Here is a 17,498-nt window from a genome sequence, read left to right as displayed (position 1 = left end):
CACACACACAGAGGAACACACAGTCTCTCTCACACACGGACAAATACACTAACAAAAGTAAACATCCTTAGAAGCAAACCTCAGCAACCTGAACTACTGCTCTCCACCATCTGGCGAGCCCGCTTGACATTCACAGTCCCTAAACGAGTGAAGGTCACATGGCAATGGATATACTAACTCCTTTCACTTTAAGAAATAATCTGAAGGCATCGTTATGGTTTTGGGACAATAAGCATTGAAAAGTATCAAGGCTTTAAAGGTATCCATGACGACCAGGACCTGATTCCATTACACAGAGGCATCAACAGTAGAGCAGAGGGAGAGAGAAGGTGCAGAATGAAGGAAGTGGAGAGGCCAAACATTTCCCATTTCCTACTTTTCTTTTTAGGGAGGAAGCACCTGCTGTCCCTCTTCAGAGCTCTGGTGGGAGCTGTCCCTAGGAGAGCCCCTGGGAGCAGCAACAGCCCCACTGCCCACCCTCTCAAACATGATTTTCTGTCTCTGGTTCCCCAGTAGGCTCAGTTCCAGAATCAGCGTCGTACTGGCTAAAATGCGGGCTCCTGTACCGTACCTGTACCTGCAGCATCAGTGGGGAGGCACTAACAACACCTCCAAGTGATCCTTGGACATCACTGAGAACCCACTGGAAGCAGGTTTAGTTCATTTCTAGTTGCTAAAACTAATACCATAAAAAGATACTTTACCCAACGGTACTTGGAATAAAACCGAGACTACTTGTTACCCGGCCTTCATTGTTTTCAACATGATTTACTCCCCCGTTCACCCTTGCTTATGTGGACCGCACTGTGGACATGTTGGACTGGAAGGTGCTGGAAGTTGTATAGAAAAGAGGAAGTAGAGTAAAACGCACACTTTGCACATCTGCTGTTTTTTTTATATAAATAAGTGTGAGAATTTCCTGTTTTTCTCAAATCATCAAATGGTTGCCATTGGCTATTTATAATATTTTTCTACTATTTTCAGACCCAATTTTCACTTCTCCCACATGAATGGCTATTTAAAGATACACCCAAGCACAGTTCAAGGGACCTGAGATTTCAGTCCAGCGGTCTCTTAAATCACACCTAACATCCTAGGAAAGCAAGAGCCTTTGAAAGGTGGGGGCGGTCATTTCAGTAGATAACCAGCACCATCTAGTGGACTTAAATAACCCTTTGTCAAACTCAGACCCTGAAGAGGCTGAGAAAATGTGTTGGTGGAATCTTAGGGCAGATTAGTTCTGAAGTAATGGGGGTAGGATGGTGGGGGTGGGGGGCAGGGGGATGGGGGAGGGGACGGACACAGGGGACGATGATGACACAGGGAAGGGGGAACACTAACCTTTTGATGCTCACCTCAAATATAAATCTGCACAATAGTTGTGCCAACTAGAGGGGTGTGGGGAAATAAACGAGCATGAAAAATCTGAGCCATGTCTTGGGCATTCTGCAAGCGTCATTTTCAGTGATGTAAGGGGCAGGAGCCGTAGCACGCACTATAACAACTCTTAGGAAGAAATGGCTTTTGAGCTTGGTCTATGATGTCTGTGCTCGCCCAGCTCATCCTTACAGTTGGCACGAGCTTATGGTGAGAAGAGGGAAGCCGGGGCACTGCATCTGGTAGTTGGAGCCCAGATGGAATGCAATGTGGGCTTTTTCTCAGTCCTTCAAATCCGACTCCACTCAGAAGGAGGGTGTCAAGAGCAGGAGAGATGGGAAACAAAAACACAATCTAACTCCAAAGTCAACACTGCCATATGTGCCCACCCTGGAATAAGACCAGGGGAAACTTAGCTTAAAATACATCCATCCTACAAAAACTACTTATGAATTACTCGTGAAGGCACAACACTCTACAGGGAGTATCCACAGAAGAACACAGAATTGTAGAAAACACAGCTTAGAAAAAGATGGTTCGTTCTGTCATTTTTGAATGTTAGCTGTTTTGAGAGTATTGCCCTCGATATGAGGCAGAACAACAAAGAAGTTAAGGACAAATACAAAACAACTCAGTTTCTTAAAGTTTGCTCTCAAGGTCCACTGCGTCACTGAACAGTTAGCGAGATAAGAGCAGTTGGAAGCAAATGAAATGGGAAGAATCCTAGAGACAGAAGCTACCTCATCAAGACTGCTTTATGGAAAAGATGATCAATAAGGACTCAGTGTGGGATGACAACAGAGTGAGGGACACGGAGTTTGTTCCATTTGGTTCATAGAGTTCTCATGTTGCACACAAGGCAACTGTTTAAAAAGGAAACACCAGAGATCACGTGCAGTCTTTGTAGCTCTGTATTTCCTAAGGTTTTTTTTCCCTCAGTCACATCACCAAGAAACGGGAAAAAATGTAATGGGCTTCCTTAAGCACCCAATATAAAAACTGGAGAGAGGGGCTGGGAGATGGCTCATTGGGTAAAAGCACTTGCCACTGGAGTGTGAGAACTGAGTTCATAGCTCTAAAGCCCATAAAGCTGGAGGGGGTAATATACATCTGTAAGCCCAGAGCGCCTCTGGGGAGACAGGGGTGGAATAAAGAAAATTCTAGACAGTTGATGGGCTAGCCAGTCTCAGGCTCACACATGCCATTGAAAAGACAATAAAGAGACTCTGTTTTAAACGAGGTAGAAGGCAAGTATTGACACTTGCCCTCTCGCCTCCACACCCATATTGGCATGCCTGGATTGCATTCGCACATGTGTATGTGCATAATGTAGACCTGCACAAGGTGCACAAATGTGTACATGCACACACATACAAAGAAAAATGCCCTTTGTTCACACGTGTAGGCATGTGGAGATGATCTACCTGTAGCTACTCAAAAAAGCAGTTGGAGTTTCCAGGAGCCCTGATATCCATCTCCTGTGAGGGTCCCTCCAGAGACTGAATTGGCATTTTATCAAGATCATTCACTGGGTGATGTGAGGTGGAGAAGGTGGTGTAAATTTTCTGACACATTTGTTCTTAGGTGCAGCCCTGGTCTCAGCAGTTTATGCAATGGTGGTTTTAATGTACAGTGGAGTTCAGATCTCCAACCCGTGTCCAACCTCATTTCCCAAGTGAGGACACTGTGACCCATAAACACTTGTGAGTTTATTTAGGGCTACCCAACTATTTAATACCAGACGTCTAATAATGGTACTTTCTTTGTATTATAAACTTTTTCTCATTTCTTATTTTTATTTTATGCAAGTGGCTGTTTTGCCTGCAAGTATGTCTGTGTGTCGCTTCTGCGCAGTGCCTGCAGAGGCTAAAGAGGGCATCAATTCCCTTGGATTAAAGTTGCAGACTGTTGTCAGACACCCTGTGGATGCTGAGGATTGAACCTTGGTGCTCATAACTTCTGAGCCATCTCCCCAGCTCTCCCCCTTTTATTAAAAAATAAAACAGATGCTATGGTTTGGATAAATGTCCTCTGAAGGTGTTAAATGCTTGTTGACAGCCTGTGGTGCTATTAGGAGATGCTGGAGCAGTCATGAGTAGTTGAATGGATGCAGCTAGGTGACTGGGGGATATGCCCTTGAAGCAGACACTGGGACCCTGACCCCCTAATTTCTCCATGTCTTTGTTCCTCAGGAGAGCTGGCTGGTCTCACCAGTGCTTCTGCTATGATCTACTGTGTTGCCAAAGCCTGAAGCACAAGGGCCAAGTGACCATGGGCTGAGACCCTCTCCCCCAATAAAAACTACCGGCTCAAATCTTTCTTCTTTGCAAGTTCGTTTCATCAAGCATTTTATCACTGAAACAGAAAGCCAGCTAACATAGCCCATAGTGATCATAAATGAAGGCCGCAGGGCCTTCACAGGAAGCACAAAAGAGGAAGCGAGCCACTCAGACAGTTGGGAAGCTGTATTCCAGGTAGAAGAAGAAGGAGCTGGTGTGTGTGTGTGTGTGTGTGTGTGTGTGTGTGTGTGTGTGTGTGTGTTGCTCTGTGTATATAAGTTGTGTTTTTAAGCTCCTGACAAATACTGATCTTCAACATGTAGGAACGGGAAATATAAACTGCAAGATTTTGTTCCTCTTTTACTTTGGTGCAGTATGAAGCCCAACACTTCACATAGGCTAAGTACAGACTCTACTTTTATACCTCTAGCCCCTTAAACTATTCTTAAAACACCTCCAACTCTCGTATTCTTACTTACTATTATGATTATCTTGAATGTGTGTTTAAATAATAACTATTAGAGCTAGAAATACTGCTGGGGAGGGGTTGAACTCATGCCTCCTCCTATGTGTAGAGTCTAGATTTCCATATCCAGCACCTTCTCCCCCCACAAAGAACAAACAACACCCAAATACAAAGAAAAAACCCAAATCCAAATGATTAAACTTAGGCATACTTAGAATTATAATTTATATTCAAATTCTGGAAAACGCAGAGAAGATTACTGGCTAGTATTTGAACAATATTGTGTTTAACTAAGAGATGATTGATACCAAGATCAAAGAAGTTTCATTTTTGAGGGGAACAAAGATCACAGAATTGTAGTTTAACTATACTGAACTAGGATATCCACTAACAGTGTCCAAACCACAGGTAAGGTGTTTTTTTAATAGGTGACCTCCACAAATAGTAGCTATGGAGGTGCTTCACTGGCTAGGCATGACTCCTGACTCAAGCCCACTTGGATTCATTTGTTAACAGGGGCAATTCCAGCTGAGAATGCTGACGGCGCAGTGGAGACTTTCAGTTGTTTACTCGACTTGGCTGGAACGTTTTGTGCTCTGACTGTTAGCAGATGTGCAATCTTCTCCCAGTATCTAGAGCCCACTTTAGAAAGGCAGTCTTGGGGACTTCTTTTTGGGACTGCACCGGCTCCTACACAGATGCGGCCACACACTAAGTAGGCACTCTACCACTGAGGCACATCCCCAGTCTAGCTATTCTTTTTTTTTCACATAGCATGCAAATCTATCAGTAATTTAACCATGGGCTGGGAATTGTGATGGTAAGAACTTATTGTGAATGAAATTCATTATTTCTTTGTTCTTTTTCCTAAAATGTATGTATGCCTGTGTGTACTATGATGTATGTATAATGTGTGTGTGTGTGTGTGTGTGTGTGTGTGTGTGTGCGCGCACGCGCGCGCACATGTGCCACAATGGGCATGTGGAGGTCAGAAAACCTGTGGCTTGGAAGTTGCTTCCCTTCTTCTGACTTCACATGAGCTCTCTGGTTCCCAGGCTCGCACAGCAAACGCCTTTACTTGCTGAGCCGTCTTCCTGGCTCAGTTTTCTTTCCTGAAACATTGTTCATAGTGTTTGCACAACACATCAAATGGTACCAGCTTCCTATTTTATTCCTAGGAACGGTTCAGTTCAAGCTGGGTGTCATGACACAGGCTTAGAGTCCGGAGCCTAGGCAGGAAGCTGGCGAGTTCCAGACAGCCTGGGCTACACAGTGAGATCTTGGTTTTGTTGTTGTCGTTGTTTTGTTTTGTTTTGTTTTGTTTTTTTTAAAAACAGATACAAACCAAGAAAACACTAAAAATGCCTCCCTGTTTGCACAGGCAGGGTCTAAAACATATACCAGCTCTAAGGAAGATGGGCAGATTAAACTGTGTCATGCCCCTGCCTCCTGCTTCCGCCTGGGTGCCACGAAATGGTAACCTCAACTTCTGACGGTGCCATTATTTCTTCTCTTGTCTGGCACTGCTGTCACTGGATTCCCTTAGTCACATCTTTATGCAGGCTGCTAACGGTTAATTCTCATCAAGAAGCAGAATACTTCCTTGCATCTTTTGGATTTCCCAACTTTCACAAAAGGGGAATTTGGAAAAACATGGATTTCCTGGGAAATAGGTAAACTGTGAAGACAGAGGCTGGAGCAACATTTATCAGGGATAAGGTGGCAAGACTGGAGAGGCAGGGAGGTTAACAGCTTGGTCATTCAGGACCTGTGGGCATTGAAAGACCTTTCTGAGTGGAGCGTCATGGAGAGTCCGGAGCAGAGGACTGGCAGGATTTGACTGAGGTTCTGAACACGCAGTGTAGGATACTGTCCTTCAGCGTACAGGAGGTGCAAGGGAGGTTCCCACGGAGGAAACTACAGGTAGGTTATCGCAAACATCTAGGCGAGGGCGGGCACCCTGCAGACGTGAGGAGCATTTGGATTCTGATGCATCTGACTGCAGACTGGTAGCATTTCAGACTTGAGGATGCTACCAAAGTTGCTGAGCTGAGCCTGGGGAGGGTGGTGTGGAGAAGACGGCATAGGAAGGGCTGGAGGGGAGAGGGGGCTACAGAAAGTGGCTATTTTCATCTGCTCAATTTGCGAGGGTTCTCATGCCTTACGAGGGTCAATAAAGGAACAGGGCTCAAGGGAGACATTTGACCTGGAGACAGAAACAAAGCATCAGTAGCACACAGATAGCTTTTACAGTCAGGGTTTTGCACTCTGCACCATCCTAGCTTATAGCTGTGCTCTTTGGGCAACTCCACTTATACCAATTTGTTCTGATGGGAACACTGCATTTGCCCCAAAGCATGAGGGTAAAGGAGCTTGAGTGTGAAAACGCCTTAGGGCCGTTCAGACTGAAGTGCAGCAGAGGTGGCTCGGTACTGAGGATGAAGAAAGAACATCAGTTTGGTGATCCAGGCAATGAGGCTAATGCGCTGTGCACAGAGAAAGTATGGGTAACTGTGAAGGTTTGTACTGCCATCATAATCCTTTTTATTTTATACAGTCCAGTCTTTACAACACACACACACACACACACACACACACACACACACACTACATATAATATATGTAATATATATTATATATAATATGTTACATAATATTACACACACACACACACACACACACACACACACACACACACACATAACACACAAAGCTCTCCGAATTTGACGAGACCTTCACATAGGTGATCTCTCTGAGCTGCACATCAGTCTTGCAAGGAAGGGATGATAGAGATATGGGAAGTAACGGATCTGAGAGGAGAGCTGGCCTAGTAGCCGGTCAGGTCTATGTAAACATGGGAAGCCTCGTTTCGGAGGCCAACCTGAAGATGAACAAACCATTCCCCACCCAGAACATTCACTGCAAAGAAGGTCATAGGAGGGCCACAGCCTCACCAACCCCCACCACGTCAGCAGTCTTCTCGCAACTTCCGGTCCCCATTGCCCAACTCTGAAGGTACGGGACCTTTACACCTATCGCGAGACTGTGATCCGCGCGCGCTTCTAGTTGCCAGGGCAACAGCGTTCCTTGAAGCAGCCCGCTGCCTCTTTCATCTTCACAGAGGAGGCGGTGGCGGGAAAACCGGTCCCCTTCGAAGGGAAGTGTATGACGCTCGAATGTCAGTGGAGCCAGTCAGTACCTAGACGTCCAGCCATCGTCCCCACGGAAAAGTTGAGGGACCGCGTGGACCACGGGCAGAGGTTGGTAGCCGCGGGGTGCGGCAGAGGGCGCGGTGGAGTCGCCTGTAGTGCAGGAGGGGGAGAGGGAGGACTAGGTCCCTGGGGGGCGGTGGGTGTGACCTGTTCGCCCAGGCCAGCTTGGGGTGGCCACAGGGGTGTGGCAATGTCAGGGTGTCTTAGAAGCTACTGTCCAGGAGAAATCATGAACTCTGCTGAAAACTCTTTCTGCATTAGTCCATCTTCACGAGCCTTCGTCCTACTGAGGTCTGGAGTACTAGTCAGTAGCATAGACCTTAAACAGCACAGTCATTACACAGGAAAAATGAAACTAGAAAGAGGGCTGGTAAACATTGATCTGGGACTTTTCTTATGATGGAAGAAATGTAAACCAAACATATAGGTAGATACCTGTCTGAGTTAGTGTTTTATTGCTGTAAACAGACACCAATGATTGATGCAAGTTTTATAAAGGACAACATTTAATTGGGGATGGCTCACAGGTTCAGAGATTCAGTCCATCATCATCAAGGCGGGAGCATGGCAGAATCCAGGTAGGCATGGTGCAGGAAGAGCTGAGAGTTCTACATCTTCAGCCACAAGGAGCCAGGAAGAGACTGCATCCTCAGGCAGCTAGGAGGAGGGTCTCCAAGCCCACCTCCACAGTGACACACTTCCTCCAACAAGGCCACACCTTCTAATAGTGCCACTCCCTGGGCCAAGCATATGCAAACCATCACAATACCCTTGGACATCCACCAGCCTGGGGAATATATTCATATATTTCATCGATCGATCAGACAGGGAACAAACAGTCTGGGCACACAGGCAGTTTTGCCTCATCACAGCAGATCATGTACTGTCTACGTGAGCTGATCAAAAACTGTAATAAAACGTTGGCACGCACGAGCAGTTATTTGTTACCATTAGAATCTGGGCACATCTCTACTTCCCTGAATATCGTAAAGTGACTGGCATTTTAATTCTGATTCTTTCAGTACCCGAAGAAGATGACATTGTGTATCATTAAATGAGGAAGTGTATGAAATGAAAGTTTCTTTTCGTCCCAGTCGTTCTTTTCATTGTAGACCTGCGTAAGAGTGATTACTAATAGCCATGAAACCGAGTCAGAGAGTCATGCCTTGAAATCTTCTCTGCTAAGGAATCTAATCCATCGTTTGTTTTTTTTTCCGTTTGTTTGTTTGTTTGTTTGTTTTTTCAGTTTTGCCTCAGGTAAATTTTCAGGACACAGACAGAAAGCAGCCACATTCTTTGCCAACTGTAGGAAAGTTCTGTAGCCCCGGTGCTAGTATTGTTTCTCCCCAGAAGCCTCTTGAGGTTTGTGGGCCTCTGCAGTCTGCATTGCTCTCAGCACTATTGCCCTCTAACCTCCCACTAGGATGGCCCTTTAAGCTCTGCTTACAGCATCCAACCGCTTACCTAGACCAGAGTCTTATAAACGAAAGCCTTTGATTGACTTACAGCTTCTGAGGGTTCCAGTCCATGATGGTGGAGCAGAGGCCACAGAGGCATCTGAGACCCCACATCTTGATCTGAAAGTAAAAGGCAGAGCTAAGTGGGAAGGCGAGAGTTTATTGAGACCTCAGAGGTGTCCCTCTGGCCGTGAAACACCTCTTCCAATATGGCTATACCTCCTTCCTAATCCTTCCCAAACAGTTCTGTCAACTGGGGACCAAGCATTCAAGAGCCTATGGGGGCCGTCCTCCTCCAAACCACCACACAGGCTTAGTATATCATTGATTTCTTTGCAAGCTATCCTTGCATTTCCTCCCAGTCCTTGGGAGATTGCATATTTTATATTGACTTATTACTTTTAAAATTAGCTTTTACTTTCATCAAAACGATTTGGTCCACATGTTAAACAGCAGTATAGCATTCACAATGGAGGAAATGATTGAGCAGTTCCCAGTCACATTTTCTGGAGGTTGCCATCTTGACCTCTTAAATATTATGCCTAACTAACTGTTGTTTGGATTTATCAATTTCTGGATGCATCTTGATTATAATAGATTCTTGTACACCCCTCCTTTTGGATACTGCTTCCCATGCCGTATACTCAGTGAAGGCTTGATATCTGGTAAGTCCGTTCTCAGTGTGCATGTAACTTGGTATGCACTGTGTGACTGCTTTCTGGGGTAGCTCTGCATTTTCCATGTGGAGTTTCTGTGTGACAAGCGGTTTCTTAAACACACAATACACCCATCAGATCCCACTTCAGTGGTCTTTATTCTGACTTCTTTTCCAGATGGCCAAATACACAGATAGTCTGTCAGTTAAAATTTCTGTAAACCATGGTTTATTTAATTTGATATGTTTCTGAAGAAACATAATAGTGGCTGACCAGTTTTTTGAAGCAGATGGAAGGAAAGGTTTCTGGAGTCTTTTAGCTGATCCACGTCATGGCTGGGTCCCTGTGCCTTGGCCTCTTTGGAGATGTATTATATTGGCTCTGCCACATTCTTCCAGCTCCCTGCTCCTCTCAAGCTGCAGTAAGCCCTCCTTGACAGGATGCATAGGGCATGGAAAAGACATTTGGCCTTTTAGTGACTTAGGCTTTTCTCTGGTGATGTGACGGGGCCCGGGTGATCCATCATCCCACAATAACAATGTCAGGCCCTTCCTGAGTGAGCCCAAACACTTTTACAGAGTGTGAATAATGTTGACATCAATGCCTTTCTCAGTCGCTGAGTGGGAAGAGTGGACCGACTTCTCTCTGAAGTAGCAGCATTGGCACAATGAGCAGTTGGAGGGCAAGCCATATTATTCTTCAGTGTGCCCAAGAGAGGCCTCAGCTTGTTAGTGTTGTGCTGTTTCCTTCTGGGTGCAAGGCCTCTGAGTCTGGTCCACCAAACAGCACGACAGACAAGCCACTTTGTAGAATAAGGACATTGCAGTTTTAATGCTTGCATGTAATTATGAGCAGTTAGAAAAGATTTGGCAGGAGCTACCCATCCATATTTAAGCTGGAATCCTCCCAGTTTCTTCTAGTTCACAGGATGCATGTTGTCCCACTCTCACCAGGCAGGTCTAAACTGGTCTCTATCCAGGGCATGGTTTGGAAGGATATATCTACAATGTTTGTCTTCTCCCTCCAGTTTAAGCTGGTCTGCCTAGTTTAAGTTAGCCTCATTTCCAAAATCCACATTAGAAACAAAGTAGCCAGTGTCAGGACAGGTCTGATAGTGTCCTGCATAAAGCAGTTAAGGAGATTGACAAAGTACAGGCAGGTAATGCAGGTCTGTCCTCTAATAAAGGATGTAGATCTTAGTTTCTGGTGCTAGTTAGAAGTAGAGCTTCGGAGTTTTGGGGAACTGGGGGAGGGGGTGATTAAGAGAGGGTAGTGATTTGGAGGAAGGGGCTCCAGAAAATGTGGCGTGAAGGAGCGAGACCTCAGAGCGGCTGTGAAGACCTGCTGAAGCTTACATGGAGCAGGAAAGCTGGAAGGAGAGCGAGCTCAGGAAGAGGTGGCTGGGGGACCTTAGCAAGTCATCACAATGGAGTGGTCCAGGCTGAGAAAGCTGGTCTGGGAGTGTTTGTGTGGGGAAGAGCAAGGACATGGCATGGGTTTTTTTTTGTTTATTTGTTTGATTTGTTTTGTTTTTCCCCCTGCATTGAGACAGTGAGATAGCATTCACAGCTGCTATCGGTATCTGATGTGTAATCCGCATGTGTAAGATTCTTTCGATGACATTGCAGAGCATTTACATGTGTGACTTTGGTAGTTAGCATGTTCTCAGTAATTGCCTGTAAACATAACTGACTAACAAGCCACTTAGACCTCTGAGTCACTTGCTTCTTAATTCTTTTTTGGCTTGGTTTAGGATGTCAATGGATATTATAAAAGGAAACCTAGATGGAATTTCAAAACCAGCCTCAAGTTCAAGATCACGTCCTGGGAGCCGAAGTTCAAACGGTTCTCTGGAGGTGCTCTCGCCAGAACCAGGGCCTGTCAAGGTAATCTGCTTGGAGAGGGACAGAGCTCTGAGGCACAACAGTTAGCACACATTTAAATGGCGATTCTGTAGATTGTGTAGAACGAGCACACCCAGCTCTTTGTCTCTCTCTCTTCTTAATTATTGGGTAATTTTTAAAAATCTACACCAGACTTTGTTAAGATTTATGTGCTGTTTGGCTTCATAAGGAAACGCCGTATTGCAATGTCTAGTGTACACCCACTGGCATTTACCATGAAAATGATTCAGCACTGAGAAATAGATAGCACAGACAATAAAGTGCTTGCCATGTAAGTGTGAGGACCCGAGTTGGAACCCCCAGAGCCACATAAAGCTGGGAGTGGTGGTACACATCTGGAAGCACAATGCTCTTCTGGTGAGGTGGAGGGCTTGGAGACAGAATTCCCTGTTGGCTAGCTAGCTTGGTGTACGTCTGCCTCTTGTCATGAAGACAGTGGCATACCAGTCAGTTTACGTCTTAGTATCACATAACTCCTGCCCCTGAGGTTGGTACTAGGGCTGCTCATTGCTATGGTAGGGTGTTGAGCCTGTAGGTATCGTCAGTGGTTGAGGCCGGAGGGCTGCAGTAGACAGTGCTCCACAGAGAGAGTTCCTTGGAGAACTCGGCTCTCCCTGGGATGAATTTACTTCAATTGTGACTCTCATCGCCCTGTGGAGATTTCAGAGTTTTTCAAGCTGTCTTTCTCTTGATCCCTCCATCAATGTCCCTCCCGTTTTGCCCTCTCTCAGGAAGACAGAGCTGGGCCAAACTGCTGTTTTCAGAATGAATTTTGCTGAAGTTGAAAGGGAAGCTGAAATGAAATAGGAAACTAAGAATAACCTCGGCCCGAGAGTCTCATTTATTAGAGACACGTCTCACTCAAAATGGGCGTGTCTGAGTCGCTCGGACCACTCAGCAGCTACACGGGGAAGCTGCTCTGGGGACAGAAGAGAGCAGTGCCTGAGCATGGCTCTCCCCAAGGTTGTGGGACAATGACATTTATTTGGTGAACTATTATTAAATTTAATTTGCAGTTAAACTGCACTTCATTAAAGTCCTATGTTTCTAGGACTTAACACTGGCACGTGTACCTGCACGTCTCTTTATGCTTCTACTAATGTTAAAAGCTAAAGTTTTAAGAAAACCCAGTGCCCTTTTAAATGTCTTTGAGTATTATGTTTTGGAAACTTTTGTTGACATAATCTTTAGATTGACATGGTGAACAAGCTGAATTCTGGCAAAGAGGGCCGCACATCGGACAGTAGAGTGGAAGAAAGAAGGAAGATCAGTGACGACGAGTGGGCGGACAACCCCAGGAGCACAGAACCAGCCCAAGAGAGCTCAGACGAAGACTCGAACCTGAGCCAACCTCAGGGGACCCCTGAGCATTCAGGTGGGGCGACACCGGGAGCTGGCGAATCATAACTGCAGATTCTGTATTTGAAATATTAGAAGTGTGTTTTTCAGCTGAGTAAAGCAACAAACCAAAAAAAAAGAACATGCTTTTAGTGAGAAATTCATCTGTTTTTATGTAGAAGACTAGTGAGAGTATTTAAATACATTTAGAAACTCAATAAAACATGTTACTTAATAAAATAAAATTATTGTGCTCATATTACACTCATCAAGGGGGGTATTTCTGTATCGCATGGCATGATTCATGGGTCAGTTTTGATGGCTAAAGCTGCAGAATAAACTGTATTAGGTGTGTATAAATACCCTTTAAGGATAGCCCTAATGGTGATGGATAATACTGAGATTTTAAAGATTAATTAATTTATTATATATAAGCACACTGTCGCTGTCTTCAGACACACCAGAAGAGGGCATCAGATCCCATTACAGGTGGTTGTGAGCCACCATGTGGTTGCTGGGATTTGAACTTAGGACCTCTGGAAGAGCAGTCGGTGCTCTTAACCACTGAGCCATCTCTCCAGCCCAATAATGAGATTTTAAAAGCTACCTTTTTTCATGATATTAAATTCATTCTGGTCAGATTGAGTTAGAATAGCAGCTCTCAGTTGTGATGTGCAGAATCCCTGGGATGTAAGTGTCTTGGACTCTCGTAGAGGCTTTATCGTGACACCGAGACTCTTGTAGAGGCTTTATCGTGACTGAGGTGCCGTTTGCAGTTTTGCCTTCTGTACTGGCATTTGTAGTGATGCTCCAGAGGTAATGGTGAGTAAACTGGCCAAACAGGGCACCAAGCTGACTGGACTTGCAGTTGGTAAGAAACGTCCGAGGGAGTTGAGATTAACTGTCAGGCCCAGTTCCTAGGACCTATCATTTTCTCATGCTGTGCGAGTTAGTCTAAAATCTTTGGCCTGTGGATGCCAGGATTGAACTATGCAAGCAACATGATTTTATAAACCCCTTTATTAGGTTAATATTCTTTTAATATAATTCTCCCTCTTGTTTTCTTAAAGGGGTAGAGATGTACGTTAGAGGTAAACACCACTGGACTCTGAGCTCTCACTTAGGATAAGATACTATTTTAAAAGATCGGACCTGGGAAGTCTGAGACTTAGTACTGCATTGATGCTCATCTCAAGTTTATCAGTTTTCATGAAGGGAGCATTACCTGGAAGCTAAGTGTTCTCACTGTGAAGTCAGATAACTTTGGGTAGAGCTCACTGTTTTGCTTATTAGTTAAACACTTTGGATATGCAAATCTGCCTCAGCTTACTAATTAAAAAGAAGATGAGGAGGACCACTGTGTTGGGCTCAGATGAGCAGTGTGTGTGAATGAAACACTTGGCACGTCAGACAAGTCCACACGTGACAGCTCCTGATGTTACTGCTACCCTTAGTTGTCAGCTAAACCTGGAGTGACAACTCTTCTAACGTCCTCAATTTCACATTTTTATGTGAATCAGGAAATCAACAGAGAGGGGCAGGGAACGGCACGCCTATGGATGCTGAAAGCCAACGCCAGTTGGCTGCGTATGGATCCACTGGGCGGCTCAGAATGTACTGCTTCCTACTGTGGTTCACTGGTGCATACCTGTGCCTTCCATTGATGAGAATCAGTTTAGAATGGTGTCATGATCTTTGCTCTTTATGTTGTTTGTTTGGATATAGACAGTTTAGCAGAGTCAAACAGAGACAGCTGGGGACTTAAAATCACAAGAGAAGCACTTCTGGCTCAGTGCTGTGACGTATCATCCCCTGGAAGGGTCCAGTGACCCATTAGATCCTTCAGTGTCTGCCTCACTGTGTGATTAAACATTTATATGAAAAGACACTCAATGTTCACAAAGTTAGGACTCAGTTCTAATGCTGTAGGTGTCACCATTGGCTGTAAGTATTGGTTGAATGAATAAAAAGTAAAATCAAAACAAAATTTTGCTGTTTTTCTTAAACTTCGAATCCATTTCTACCTTGAACACAATGCAGATGATCCCAAGTTAGAAGGGACGGATGCTGTACTTCAAAATGCCATTCATAAGATGCACAGACTCGACAAGATATTGGCCAAAAGACGAATTAGAGAAAAGGAAATTAAAAAGCAAGGCCTAGAAATGAGAATTAAGCTGTGGGAAGAGCTCAAGGTAAGGACTGTAGAGTCAGTTTCCTCTACTGCAAAGAAAGGCATGGCCTGTGGGAGTGCTGATGCAGTCCTGCTTTATTGATTTATTTTGCAAAAGTTGTGGCTGTGTGTGCGTGTTTGTGTGTGTGTGTGTGTGTGTTTGTGTGTGTGTGTGTGTGTGTGTGTGTGTGTGTGTGTGTGTTTTCTGGAACCTGGGAGGATACTTGGTCTGTGACATTCTAGCCTTTGGGCCCTGCTCTGGCATGTTCAGGACCTATGGTACCAGCAAACCCTTCTAGCTAGTGTCAGACTGGCCACCCCCATTCTCTGACTAGGAACGGATGTGATGGCTACTTTTATCAAAGACGTATGCCTGCTCTTTTCCCTTTGAGCTTACAGATTGGAGATAAGCACACACAAAACACCTTGTTAGTTTGTTGTTGATTAAATAAACTTCGGGGCAAACAAGTTGTGGCTCACTACCTCATAGCTGCTCAGCGTCTCCTGAGAAGTTATACAGAGGCTGAAGACTGAGCCATGCTCCGTCTGCCTCCATGCTGCTACATTTCTGAGCCTGATTAACTTCCCTTGGCCTTCACTAGCCTCCTATTCTTCCTGGTATTGAGAGGTTAAAGTTGAATAAATGTTGGCACTGCCTCTTAGAGCCACTGACTCACATGATTCATTCCTTAGAGCAGAGCAGCTGAGTGAGGGACCCCAAAGTAACTCACAGGCTGATTCCGACAGTCATCCCTAGCCACTGACTGACTTTGGGTGATTTCCTAGGTGGTAACAGGGAATTAAGGTACGAATGGACTGAGCAGGGATTCATTTGCCTCAGCTTCCCAGGAAGACTGACCAGGCAGCCAGAGTACTGCAGCCAGATTTAAACGAGAGCATGATTGTTCATAATTACCGGAAGAGTGAATCTGTGTTCTGTTGAAACATGAAGCAGTTTTTAATTTGTATTGAATTAAGAATTACAAGTAGAAGTGTAATAATATATGGGGCTAGCCTTGGAATTTCGATTTAATGATGGTGCCTGTGGATAACTCAATATATACATACACACACACACACACACACACACAACTCAATATATATATATATATATACATGTACATATGTACATATATGTACTACACAAACACAATGAAGATACTTTAACATATATGTAAACTTTTTCTGGGAAAACCTACAGATAGATTTTTTGAGAAACAGGAAATATTAACAGTTTTCCTAATTAAAGGAATGCAAATGGCCAAGCTTTCCTGCATATACATAGACAATTGAGAACTGGGTTGGACTAAGAACTAATGGGCATATTTGCTTTCATGTTTTATATTTGAACTTAAACTGCTCTTCCCTCAGTCTGCAAAAAACACTGAAGACTTGGAAAATGACGAGGAGCTGGAAAACACTAAAAAGTTTTTGTACTTGACTTCCAAATCTGCAGGGACAGCAGCTGGTGAGTAGAGGGAGGGGGCCTTGTGCTCTCACCGCAGGTTGGCCTGAGTTGTCCTTTCCCTGTGAGTGTGGCCCTCCTAAGAGCCAATGACTGATCACATTAGGTGGGATTAGAGGGAAGCGGCTGAGTGTAGGTCTGTCTAGTGCTTTAAGGGCTGTGTGTATCTACATGGGGAGAAAAAGAGCAGAGGAAACCCAGAGACAGGTCCTGGATGTCGTTACCTTCATTTCCTGTCCCTCTTAGATGCTATTTATGCCCTCCGCCTCTGCCTGCCGTTCTCCTGTGCAACTCCCTTGTAGAAGTGCACTGCTCATTCACCAGGTTCTTGTGATCTCTCAGTCCTCCCTTCAGAGAGCAGCCAAGTTTGCTTCTTCCTTTCTCTGTTTTTCTTTGTCTCCCCCAGCCCTTTCCTTCCTTTCCTCACCATAAGGTAGTTTCAGAATCCTTTTGCATAAAGCAGAGGTGGTATCCAGTTTTGTGTAGACAGGGATCCTCTAGAGATCCTGAGTCCTCTGAGAATGCTGGCTTCCTTTTGTCCTCTACAACAAAGGGCACCTGTAGCATTTCAGAACCCCAAAGGCTGGATTCAGATTCAGCGTGGCTTTCTAAGTGGAGGTGTGGTTTGAGGGACAACATTTCTTTACATGGGTTCCTTTCTGGGCTCAGCACTGAGAACGCAGAACCTTGAACAATTAGGGTTTATAGTGCACCAAAGTTTTCTCCTAGAGTCTGGGTGCCCCCGTGCATTGCCTCTTCTGTATTGAAGGACTAATTTGTAAGTGGACTCTTCTGTATGGCTTTTAATGAAAGTGATAAGACATATCCTGGAAAAAAGACAGCTTATTAAATAAAAGGTCCCAGCAAAGGTGAGAGCCATCTGCAGAAGAATGAGGTCACATCCATCTCTCCCACTCCACACAGAAATCAGTTCAAAGCAAATCAAAGATCTTAATTTAAAATCCCGAACAATGAAACTGCTAGGGACAGCACGTTAGACCATAGGTTTAGGAAGTAATGTTCTGAATTGAGCCCCAGCAGCACAGGAAATAACCCAAGTATTGACAAATGGAATTTTGAGAAATTAAAAAGACTTGGTGAACCATCAGGAAGACAGAACAGGGAAGGGTACTTGCATCCAAACCACCCAGGTCAGCCTCCAGACCCCACA

At 44.8% G+C, this 17,498-nt stretch overlaps 1 protein-coding gene and 1 long non-coding RNA gene across 12 annotated transcripts in view; both read left to right on the top strand.

The window, feature by feature from the left end:
- Nucleotides 1-284: 284 nt before the first annotated feature.
- On the top strand, nt 285-3,692 carry LOC120101637 (uncharacterized). 2 transcript variants are annotated; one of them, XR_015683746.1, is made up of 3 exons: nt 285-329; nt 514-653; nt 3,570-3,691. It is a non-coding gene; the product is annotated as an uncharacterized LOC120101637 (long non-coding RNA). The 2 variants fall into 2 exon arrangements; XR_015683745.1 differs by having other exon boundaries at nt 321-423; nt 3,570-3,692.
- Nucleotides 3,693-7,172: 3,480 nt separating this feature from the next.
- Nucleotides 7,173-17,498, top strand: part of Fsip1 (fibrous sheath interacting protein 1) — a 142,607-nt gene continuing 132,281 nt past the window's right edge. For 7 of the 10 annotated variants that reach the window (XM_087650909.1, XM_087650910.1, XM_087650906.1 and 4 more), the window contains exons 1-5: nt 7,205-7,382; nt 11,201-11,333; nt 12,543-12,726; nt 14,730-14,884; nt 16,234-16,330. In XM_087650909.1, coding sequence (XP_087507035.1) covers nt 7,288-7,382; nt 11,201-11,333; nt 12,543-12,726; nt 14,730-14,884; nt 16,234-16,330 — 664 coding nt within the window. In that variant the 5' untranslated portion in view covers nt 7,205-7,287. 10 annotated transcript variants of the gene reach the window in all.

Source organism: Rattus norvegicus, chromosome 3 (assembly GCF_021556685.1).
Source record: "Rattus norvegicus strain SHRSP/BbbUtx chromosome 3, alternate assembly SHRSP_T2T, whole genome shotgun sequence".
NCBI classification, from domain to species: domain Eukaryota; kingdom Metazoa; phylum Chordata; class Mammalia; order Rodentia; family Muridae; genus Rattus; species Rattus norvegicus.
This window is presented reverse-complemented; position numbering and strand designations above follow the sequence as displayed.